Source organism: Choloepus didactylus, chromosome 8, assembly GCF_015220235.1.
Source record: "Choloepus didactylus isolate mChoDid1 chromosome 8, mChoDid1.pri, whole genome shotgun sequence".
Classification (NCBI taxonomy): Eukaryota; Metazoa; Chordata; class Mammalia; order Pilosa; family Megalonychidae; genus Choloepus; species Choloepus didactylus.
The window spans coordinates 120,213,696-120,225,355 of NC_051314.1; the positions used below are offsets into that span (position 1 = coordinate 120,213,696).

The 11,660-nt window shown below is 40.9% G+C and overlaps 1 protein-coding gene across 2 annotated transcripts; it reads left to right on the forward strand.

Annotated features, from left to right (window-relative positions):
- The first annotated feature begins 1,409 nt into the window (after positions 1 to 1,409).
- Positions 1,410 to 10,128, forward strand: GPRC5D (G protein-coupled receptor class C group 5 member D). 2 transcript variants are annotated; one of them, XM_037846890.1, is made up of 4 exons: positions 1,410 to 1,904; positions 2,840 to 3,779; positions 8,679 to 8,746; positions 9,869 to 10,128. In XM_037846890.1, the coding sequence occupies exons 2-4, from the start codon at positions 2,882 to 2,884 to the stop codon at positions 9,920 to 9,922; spliced, it is 1,020 nt and encodes a 339-aa protein (XP_037702818.1). In that variant the 5' UTR covers positions 1,410 to 1,904; positions 2,840 to 2,881; the 3' UTR covers positions 9,923 to 10,128. The 2 variants fall into 2 exon arrangements, with proteins under 2 accessions (XP_037702818.1, XP_037702819.1); XM_037846891.1 differs by lacking the exon at positions 8,679 to 8,746.
- The last annotated feature ends 1,532 nt before the right edge of the window (positions 10,129 to 11,660 follow it).

Consider the following 11,660-nt stretch of genomic DNA (forward strand, 5'->3'; position numbering starts at 1 on the left):
TAGCTGGAAGTGGATGGGGACAGGGTCGCTTTCATCCTTCTTGGGAGTGGGGTCACCAAAATTGTTCTCCTGGAAGAAATAAATGGAAAATCCTGTTGTTCTACTGACAGCAGTCTAACCACTCACTAGGTTCTTTGAGTGAATTCTCATAGACGTCACATTTCATCATCTGGAAAATCCATTTACCCTGAACTCAAACTTTAGAGTAGTCTTTACAGTTTCAGACAGACCACAATGATGCCCAAAGCAAGTAAAGGGGGGGGCTCTTGTCCCTAGAATTTTCTTCTCTCAAAGGAGAAAATGGCTTTTTAAAGATAAGGGGTCTCTAAAGATGGAACACCACTTCAGAATGAACCTATCAAGGGCTTGTTAAGTTCCCAACTTATTTGCAGGTGATTTACATTTAAAAACATCTGTAAACAACCAACTGCTATGAAGTACCTTCCTCAAGGCCCTGAATTCTATCATTAAAATCACTCAGTCAATCCATCCATCCATCCAGAAACTTCCACACTGAGCCAGGTGCTATGGGGCATAAAACGTGGAACCTGACCCTCAAGAAACTATAAATCTAATCAAAGGAGTGAGATGAATGCAAACACAGTAGCAATGAATGATACAAGGCAGAAACTATAATTTCTGTAATTGTCAATGGTATAGGCACTAAGTGTTGTCGAGTTCAAGGTGGAAGGTGATTGGTAAGGACAAAAGTGATCAGGGAAGGCTTCACAGAGGAGATACAGATGAACCAGATCTTAGAGGTAGAGAAAGTGTCTGGATAGGTAAACAGGATGGAAGGAATAAAGCAAGAGGCAGTTCACAACAGGAGCAACTCCTAAGGGAAGGCAAACAGGTGGGAGCTTGTTTCTTCATGAGGCAGTGGAAACACCAACCTGGCTAAACCATGGGACCTGGAGTTCTGAAGGAAATAAGGATGGGTGGGCCAGGTAGGGCCTTGAAACCAAACTAACAAGTCTAAAGTTGAGGTCTTCAGAAGGTCTTCAGAAATGCAAATATCCAGGGACAGAACCAAGGAGTAAATTTGGGGGTGGGGGAAGTAGGTATCAGCTGGACACAATTGTGTGCCTTATTATAAGCCACCGCAGGAGAAAAGAAATGCATTACACTGTTATCAGCTAGTGATCTATAATTGTGAATTCTTTTATCTCGGGACCTAGGAAGGCCCTGATGGAAGGAGACCAGAGCAAGTGCATTCTGATGGGAGAAGGAAGGGGAAGGATAGAGGGAAATTATAGCCAACACCTTGGGCAGTACCAGAAATGGCTGGTCCAGTAGGGGCCCACTCCTGATGGACAGCCAGGGTCTGAGGAAGGATTTCCCAGAGAGGAAAAAGAGAGTGGTAGCATGGAGAAAGACTGCCGGCCCTTTTCATGCACATAACCCTTCCTTGTAGCTCAATGAAACTCGTTATTGCTTTGTTGAACTGGGTGCTCTTTTGGGTCTTGCAATTAAAATCAATATATGGAGAAGTCTCTGGAGATGGCATCTCTAGGGAGTGGACCAGAAAAAGAATGAAGTGTCCTCCTGTGAGGCCAACTGAACACACTGGCGTATATGTACAGGGAGGAAGCAATCTTTCCTAAACTCATACCCCCTTCACAACTGCCCTAAGGCCAAGTGTCCTCTGGGAAGCAGATGAATGAAAAATCATAGTTCACACCGAAGAAATCTCTGGAGAAAAGTTGCTGTGAAACTGGAATAGGTGTGTCTTTCTGTCCTTCCGGTTCTTTTTATTGGTGCTGCAGGAATCTGAGTGAGAGCCTACAGTTCTTCCGCCCATTTGGGGAGAGATTAAAGAAGCCAAGGTTGTCTCCTTCTTACTCATTGGCAGTTACAACCTCACCGCCACTACAGCCTCAGCTTCCAGAGAGGACACAGAGGAGGTAAGTGGGAGTCAAGGGGCCTTGCCTTCTGCTATAAACCTGGAGCCCTCCAGGGCTGAAGGGGAGTAAGCTAGGGGTACTCAATGGTGAGGTACTTTTTTCCAAATGAATATGTGGGATTTTTTTCCAGACCATCTCTGTCAAGACAAGGACTTTTAATATGAAGCTGTCCAAAAAGTTATTTGAAGGCAGGGTCCATTTTTTTTTTATAATTCTTTGATGGAAAAATAATAGATGTTTAATGATAACTTGTTGCAATGGATTGACTTGAACTGAATTTAAAAAGGAGCAGTCATTAGAATTACTGGGAAAAATCATCTGCCTGTCTCCAGAAGGAGCAGGACATCAGTGTCTAAAATGATCCAAAGATCCATTAATGCCAGCCATCCTTGTTCAGGAGCCTGGTATAACCAGTAACCCATCACTCGTGCAAACATTTTCACACCCATTTTGTGAAAAAGAGTCTGCATTAGCCTTCAAAATCCTTGGCGGGAATTGTGACATGCAGATGGATGAATTCTCTGGAGCCCTCAAATGGAATCTGTTCTGCTTTTCCTCCTTCCAGCAGAAGGATGCAGCTCAGACAGTTTGAGAATTTTAGGTTGTCTTTCTCATTTCCTTTTCTGACATCCCATATTCAGCAGTTATAAATGTGGGGGTAATATAGGTGATGGCATTTCCTATCCCCTTAGATGATGTTTGTATTTACCTTTGATTTTTTCCCTAGGGAAGCATAGCATTTAGAATACTATCTGGAGTCAAACAAAATGTAACTGCAGCTCTCTTGCATGTTCTAGTGACAATGTGGGGAAAGTCGTTTTGTCCAGTATGTCCAGGTGTCTGCATTTAGGGACGACATATTATAGTGTCCTGCCAAGGGCTACTCCACATATGGGTGGAGAGAAAGTGATGTTTGTCTCATCTTTCTTCTACAGAGGACCAGAAGACCATTCTTGTGAGGGCCACCAAAAGCCACCATGTATGAGGACTGCGTCAAGTCCACTGGGGAGGATTATTACCTCTTCTGTTACACTGAGGGGCCATGGGGTGTTGTGATGGAGTCCTTGGCGATAACTGGCATAGTGGTTACTGTTCTGCTGCTCTTGGCATTTCTCTTCCTCATGCGAAAGGTTCAAGACTGCAGCCAGTGGAATGTCCTCCCCACCCAGTTCCTCTTCCTTCTGGGTGTACTTGGGCTCTTTGGACTTGCTTTTGCCTTCATCATCCAGCTCAATCAACAAACTGCCCCCGTACGCTTCTTTCTCTTTGGGGTCCTCTTTGCTCTCTGTTTCTCGTGTCTCTTGGCTCATGCCTCCAACCTGGTGAGGCTGATGCGGGGTAGAGTCTCCTTCTCTTGGACCACAATTCTGTGCATTGCTATTGGTGTCAGCCTGCTGCAGATCATCATTGCCATTGAGTACGTGACTCTCATGATGACCAGATGCATGATGTTTGTGCACATGGCACCCTGTCAGCTCAATGTAGACTTCGTTGCACTCCTGGTCTACGTCCTCTTCCTGATGGCCCTCACGTTCTTCATCTCCAAAGCCACCTTCTGTGGCCCATGTGAGAACTGGAAGCAGCATGGAAGGCTCATCTTCATCACTATGCTCATCTCCATCATTATCTGGGTGGTGTGGATCTCCATGCTCTTGAGAGGCAACCCCCAGCTCCAGAGACAGCCCCAGTGGGATGACCCCGTCATCTGCATTGCCCTGGTCACCAACGCATGGGTTTTCCTGCTGCTGTACATCATACCTGAGCTCTGCATTCTCTACAGATCATGGAAGCGGGATTGCGCTTTACAAAGCAATGCTTGCTCAGTCCCAGCCTGCCAACACAGCTTCAGAGCGGAGAACCAGGAGCTCTCAAGAGGTACTTTCCCTGGGGGTTAAGAGAACAGGAATCTCTCCTGTGGAGAAACAGGAGAAAAATAGGGCAACAGAATGAACCAAAAGGGAATGAAAAGGGAATGGGTCAGATTTTAGGTGAGTGAAGTAGTTCAAGCACGGAAGTGAAGACAATCTAGAATCAAGAATGAACTTTTATTAAAGCTCAGTTCTTCCAAAACTTAGAGATTTATTAGGAGAGACCCAGACAGAAAAGAATCAAAGGCCCCAAATAAAAAGGGTGTGGCTCTGAGTACTTGCATTGAGTAAAGGCACCCACTATAAAATGAGTTAACCAGCCCCAAATTAGGCTTGGATATGCGATTGCATGACCTATAATACAAGTCCAGATGCTTTGGCCACCAAGTGCGGAAGTCAATCCTGGCAAAAGGGATTGACATTTTAAAATTTTAGTCCCAAAGCTAATTTGCCCAAACATAATAAACTGGTTCATAGATCTCACCACCTCATCAAGGCAATGCCTGCTCATCAAAGTCACAAAGCCCAGTAGCTTCTGGAGCTTTCAAACCATTCACTGCTGAAAACCCTTCAAGATTTACAAAAAGCGACAGGAAGAGTCATTAAATCAGAATCCTGAGTAAAGTTTTAGATGTGTACTCATTAGCAGAAATAAAGCAACTTGCTTATGTGGCATTTTTATAATTTCCAGATCATATTTTTATCCTATGTAAGACCAAGCCACCTGAGTATATTGTTAGGAAATAAAATATATTACCCATGACGACAAGGAAGCTTGGATTGCAACAAGTTGGGGAAAATAGTGGCTAATTTCAGTTATCTGGAAATATGTCAAAACTCACTAATTCGTTTCTGAAATATCTGGCCTATTACTCACACCCCAATATCATAGTTTTATATCAATTCTTATGTCTTAATAGGCATCTGATTTCTCACATTTCTAATGTGCAAAGATGATGTTATTCTATTTATTGCATAGCACATATGTTTACCAGGCTGAAAAAATTAATACAAGCCTTCCTTTTAAGTACACACACTTTTTATTGAGCTGTGATCTATAGCTAATTAGACATTCAAATTAAATCCTGTTCAGATAAATGCAGCCATTCATACTTTACAGTTCAGTTGACTGAGAGTCGGAAACTGACAGTATACATCCTTCCTATTAAAATTTTAACTGTTTGTTGATGATGCGTAACTGAGGTTCATGGTAGAATTGCAGAGTCACTATTTCTTGAAACTACTCACAGTTCTTACCAGAAGATAGGATAAAACTTCTTGTGTTTATTTTTTAAGTTTGTTACCAAGAAAAAAAAGCCAGAGAGAGGTGTTCTTGGAGTTTCATAACTCGAAGCACACTGGGACTTTTAATGATCAATATGCCGTGTCCCCCAAATATTAGACAAGTGTTTAAAGCTTTCTGAAGAGTGTCTTATTTGAAAAGCAAGGGCTTACAAAAGTACAATGTTTCCTATTTTGGCCAGGATATCCTTATTATCTAAGCATGGTTAGAAAATCCACTTCTGAGCAGGAAATATTCTGCCAATGGTAGTCACTGCCAGTGTAGTTTGACATTTTGTGAAAAAAAAATATATCAATAGTGTAGTAAGGAATATATAGACTGCTCCAGGATTCGGCAGAATAACCAGAAAGTTAACCTTAAGAGAATGGAATCAGAATTTACATAAACTGGAAAAAGTAAAACTATCAAAAAAATAGAAGAGTGAACAAAAAATTAAAAAGTGCAGGATTACAACCAGGTAGGAAAAACATGCATAGATACAAAATAGGTAAGAGCCAGACAAGAACAAGTATAATGACAATAACTTGAAAACGCTAAGTGGTATCGTAGATCATGAGCTGACAGTGGGAAAGCAGCTCACCACTGTCTTTATTTTTGTTTGTTCAAGAAAGAAGCCCAGTACTACATAAACAGGCATGTGGTCATCAAGAATAACTGTGCCATTGTACTCAACAATGGTCAGTCTCTAGCCAGACCACCACTGCCAGTTCTGGGACCCATTAATGAGAAGTGGGGGGGACTCGAAGAGGGTCAGTAGAAAACCACAAAGATGATTTATGAGTTGTAACATCAGAGCTATGTGCAAAGGTTAAGACAATGATTCTAAGATGGTAGTTCTTAAGCTTTGTGTGCTTTTCTCATAAACTATTCAAGTTCCCTCTTTAAATTCTGTGCTAAAACGCATTTTGTTCAAGCCCATGCATTTGTTATGTGACTCTGCTGATTAATTCTGTTTGTAGTTGTGACTCTGGTCATATAATTATCTGATTATCAGCAGGTTATGGGAACCAGAATTACTCAGCTAAGAGAAGGGATGATTAGCAGGGAATTTCACAAATATGAAGACCTCACTCCAAGAGGCTATTGTCCTATTGTTCTCCATCTCCAACTAAAGATAATGGGTGGAAATGGACTCAAACCCAAGCATGAGGGATTTTGATTAAATACAAAAATAAGAATTGATAAACACTTAAACACATCAGCAAAGGGGATTAAGGACTCCATTTCCCTGGAAGTCTCTAAAAAGAAGATTAGGCTTTATTCCTCTGAAGTGGCTTGAGGACTTAATGCCAACATCCTAAAACATCTAGATGGAAAACGAAAAGGCAATTAAGCTTGTTGCTACAGGACCCCCAACAAATAGGCGTAAATATTCTTTGCCCTATGTTATGCATTTCTGAAAAGTTGTACAGTAATTGAACTTTTAAAATCAGCTACTCTTTTAACTGAGTATTTAAAATGTGATATAATTTGCAGAGATCTTAAATATAGTAGAAAATCAGTCACAGATCTTTTTATGGATGGAAAGTTCTTAATTATTGCCTACCTTATTTATCTGTTAGATTAATTAGAATTTTGTTATATCAAATTTGTTAAAGCAAGATCCATATATATATGAAAGTATCATATTGCTGTCTGCATTTTTCTGTCCAGTATTTGAATTTGTACAAACCTACTGTTACTTATTTGAAGGTAAAATAATCAGTGAATCTACATAATGTATAAGAATTCTTAAACATTATGTAGATGACTATAAAATGAGGTAAACCAAGAGAAAAATGTTCCTGCAAACATAAACCCTACCAGTTGTATTAGCAAATACCAACTTTGCTGAGACTAGTCCATTTTGACAATTCTCAACATTTTTTGTTCTTCAAGTTACCGTCTAACTAGGGAACACCCAATTCAAATGGTCCCAGGCAGCATTGTTTTTGTTTATTCTTTCACAGGAAACTTTTTTTTTTACCCTCAAGAGCACGGGGCACCGAGAGAGGACAGGCATAATGCAGGGAAGAAGGCAGGGAGTCATGGGCAGGATTTGTTTGTCTGGTCTGAGGACAGATAAAGTGAGGATAATTACATTAATAAAGATTCAGGGGCATCGGTATAATCAGGCAGCGTGGGGCAGAGGAAAGAGAGCAGGATCTGGCCCCTAACACCCTGTCTTCGAGACTCAGCTCTGCCTTTTACCAAAACTGAGACCCAACCAAGGTCCTGAACCTCTAGGACCCTCAGGCTCCTTGTCTTTAAATGATGATTGTGATGTCCCCACTTCCTCTACCTGTAAATGTTAGGTCTGACTTATTCAACTGAGATTTCTTACCATGAGATCATTGTAGGATTAATATACAGAAACCCTCTGCCTTTTGGTAAATTCATGAACAATAACTAAAGTCAGAAGAATTGGGCTGCTTTAATTTATGATCTCATCTGATAAGACAGAGTGTTGAATAGAAGTTATCAAGGGGCTGTGTTATAAGGGAACAGAGTGAAACCAAGGATTCAGTTTATTCTGCCATGAAGCAAAGTTGAATATTTCCTATTTCACAGGATCCAACACCTTGAAAAACAATGCCTGTAGAAAGAGTATGTAAGAGCATCAATTGTAACTATACCACCACCATCACTAATAATGATAATAATTAATAATAATGTACAAGGAATAGCACATATGGTGTTTTCTATCTATCATGCCCTATTCCGAGGTCTTTACATATATTTATTGATTTAATCTTCAAAACAACCCTGTAAAATAGATTTACTATTATGATCATCATTATCCCTCTTTTATTACCATCAGGAAACAAAGACAAAAAAAGGTTAAATAACTTGGCCCTAGGTTAACATGGCTAACAAGTGAGAAAACCAAGAAGTCCTACCCCTGGGTCCATGTACTCAACACTACAGCCTCTAGGTGTGAACACTAGTGATGCAGCTATGTCTGTGATCATCAAACAACAAATATATATTGAAAATGCTTAGCCTTAGAGATGCTGCAGCAGAAAAGACAGACACAGTTCCTGTCTTTGTGGAGTTTACACTCTGGTCGAGGACACCCACTAAATAAATATCTGTGTTTTTGTATGTGTAATTACTCTATGACTATAAAATTATCCTTAGGAATCTTTGTTATGTCCAGTTTTAAAAATTAAATCAAAGTTCCTATAGCATCAAGCCTAAAGGGGCCTTAGAGATGATCTAGTTAAGCCTTTTATTTTACTGTTGAAGGGAGTGAGATGCCCAACATCACACATGTAATGCTGAGATAGCAAGACTCTGACCCAGTGCTAGTAGTGTTTCTCTAGAAACTGATAAGGATTCTTCAGCCTCCTCCATTACTGAATATAAATGTTCTTCTCCTGAACATATACAACCTTCTCCTTATACAATCTTCCTCATAGATTTTAAAAACACTTTTTTAAAAAAAATCGTGGATTTTTTTTTGTTAAACAGCCTAAACTGAGAAATCTTTTGTATAGTATTTTCTTGCCATAAAGTGTCAGGATTCTCTTTGCAAGCCATTGAGTCTTCTCATAGTCCTCATGTGCTATTTCCGTGTGAATCTCTGGCACTAACCTAGCCCTTCCCTCCTTTGGCTTTCAGCCCGAGACAGTGATGGAGCTGAGGAGGATGTAGCATTAACTTCATATGGTACCCCCATTCAGCTGCAGGTAAATGTGCTCCTCTACCTTTACCAAGGAGGGACATGGCAAACACTCCTTCCTCAGGCGAGCCTGCAGGCTTCATTTCCAATGGTGTTTTACTGAGCCGAGAGAGGAGAGGCAGGGCCGGCTTATGTCTAAAGGCACATGGATATTGAGCCATCCAGATTTAAACCGTTGCAGAGCAGTATAATAGAGGCAAGTCCTCCACCCAAACTCCTCCCATTCCCTACTGCCACCGACATCAGCAATATATCTTGATGCAGGTGAATATCCACGGAAAGAAAGACAATTTTAAGGTTTTGTGTGAGTGAAGAGGAGCAGACTTTTTGCCTTTGGGACAATAGGGGATTATAAGTATATGTGTGTACCAGATCTTTTTTTAGCATCGATTGTCTAAATCTGTCCTCTGAGCCCCACTGACTGACTCTCTGAGTCATTGTCTAGCTCCAGCAGCCTAGGCTGACCCAAGTACTGAGCTAAGTCTGTCACCATCATCTGGATGCCCAGATGGGTGTACCAATTTTAATCCTTTCAGTCAAAAACAGAGGGAGCACTGCTGAATAGAACTGGAGGTAGCTTGCATTTGTGCTATGATGGCTTGCAAACATATAAATCAGCACAGCCAAAAATACCATATTGAGACCCAATTCTTATATTATGGGGATCAAAAGTAACTAAAATCTGAGAGTCAAAAGTTATGCTCAGACCATTTGTTCTATGAATTTTATTATGTAACTCTAACTAGGCTAATCCCTCTGGTATATTGTCTGAGACTTCCGTTTTCCAGGAAGAGCACATGAACAAGGACATAGCTATATTTTTTGTTGTAACTGACCCTCTAGACAGCATTTATTTGATGAGAAAATCTTTATTATCCACCCAAGAATTTCTTGGATTAATTTCAATTTCCAGTGACCAACTATTCAAGAACCTTGCAAAAGAAATTCTTCTTTATGGCAAGGAGGAGAAATGGTAAAGAAGTTCTGATGTGGGTATAGGTAGGCTCAATATTTTCTTCTTTTTTTTTTTTGTTACAAAGGATTAGTTGATGGTGAGATGATACTTCAAAGATAGAGAGTATCTCTACGTTGACTCAGAAAGTTGATGATGACATTTCTTCTTTTCCAGACTGTTGATCCCACACAAGAATATCTCATCCCACGAGCTCAATTAAGCCCCTAGCAAGATGCAGCATTATAAAGCCCACAGGAAATATGAGCAGTGAAATCCCAGAAGACGATCCTGGTTAATGTAGCCCTGACAGGCCACTGGGAAAGCCATGGGGTCACACAGCCAGTGAGGTATCAGCTCATATGCCCTTCCTGGTTTCCTTGCTCTATCTGGACTCTTCATCAGAAGACTGCTCTTTCAAATATAATTACAATCTTGCTGGCCACCCCACCTTGACTATGTGTCTCTTTCTTCATTCATATAATTGAAAAACTCCCTTTCTTAGCAATGCTGGAAAGAATTTGTGTCCCTGAGTAAAGGGCCCGAAGGACCCTGGTCTGAAGAAATTAGGGTCATGCTAATGTGACTAAGTACAGAGGTTAGTAACGACTTACTAATGGATTGCTCCTCTTGCCATTTTTTTTAATAAAGAGCTCCTAAATATGATTGACCTAGAATTTGAGATAAAAGCTATTGCAAGATCCTAATGATCCCCACAACTGAGCAATTTAAATGGCATGGACACTTACGCGGACTCGGGGGTTAGCAGGCGTTCTCCCGTGGCGTCATCATCCCTGACAGCTAGGAGGGCAGCCGACGTGGCTGAGGTCCACGACCTGCTTTGATGAACCAATATAGCAAAGGAAGGGCCACCCCAGCTGATGCTCATAAAGGACATTAAGTGAACATAAAAAGCAAAAGCCTGCCCGTCTTGATGTTTCTAACGAGCCCGCGCCTCTGCATTGACTCCCTTCATTCCCCGTGCAGCCCCTCATCCCTCCCAATGGATTCATCTATCCTTAACGCCCATTTGTTACACATAACAGGACTAGAGTCAGAGGCATGTTGCCAGAAGGGATTCCAGGCTCCATTTCAAGCCCCTCACTTTGTAGATGAGAAAACAGACCTTGGGGAAATGGATGGCCTGCCCAGAGTCACACAGTGATTAGTGGTGGGCTGGACCTTCTGACTCGCAAGCCCTTACTTTTCCCACCCTTCCAGGCTTCTCCAAGCCTATGTTTCTGAACGGAGATAACAAGTGCAGAGGATTTCAGGAACATAACTCCCTTGCTTTACAGATGAGGAAAAGGGATTTGTCCAGGATAACACAGCTTGTCAGTGACACAACTGATCCATCCTCTACACAATGTTCCAAGGTTCTCATATATTTTTCTGCTACACTGAAATTAGATGCTCTTATTTTGAAATCTCCACCCAGAGCAATGTTATCAGCATAAACCAGTAACTCAGTAAGTGACCAATGAGTTTGACCTTCTGCTCTTATCAGTAATGAAAAACTGAGAGAAAGTATTTAGACAATAACTATGACTCTGACTTATAGATTAGTGGCATATCAAAAACCTGATCTAGGTATTCGAAATAAGCCATGCAACCTAATAATGATGATGACACCTTCAACATAATTATTTTTGCTTTGCCAGCAGGAAATATTTCTGTAGAGTCTACTGGCAAATTTTTTTAAACCCATTGAAGCCATACACAGTGGCTAATACCATGTCCCAAAATGTTTTCCTAAAATTAGTGAAAAGGTAAAATTGAACTTCTTTGTACCAAATTGCCTCTCAAATTTACAGCACAATTTTACCTAATTTTGGACTATGTATGAGATTTATGAGGTTGCGAGTAAGAGTGGTGGTTCAAGCTATTTCAGGAATGAATTTTATTTTAAGTTTACATTTGGAAACAACGGAGGCAAAACTGGCCACAGGGCAATGAAATGTAGTCAGGC

Bases quoted from the DNA above. Each gene is read 5' to 3' on its own strand.
- GPRC5D (XM_037846890.1), top strand. From the start codon at position 2,882: ATGTATGAGGACTGCGTCAAGTCCACTGGGGAGGATTATTACCTCTTC. The intron at 3,780-8,678 runs GTACTTTCCCTG...TTTGGCTTTCAG, and splicing joins GAACCAGGAGCTCTCAAGAG to CCCGAGACAGTGATGGAGCT. The intron at 8,747-9,868 runs GTAAATGTGCTC...CTTCTTTTCCAG, and splicing joins GTACCCCCATTCAGCTGCAG to ACTGTTGATCCCACACAAGA.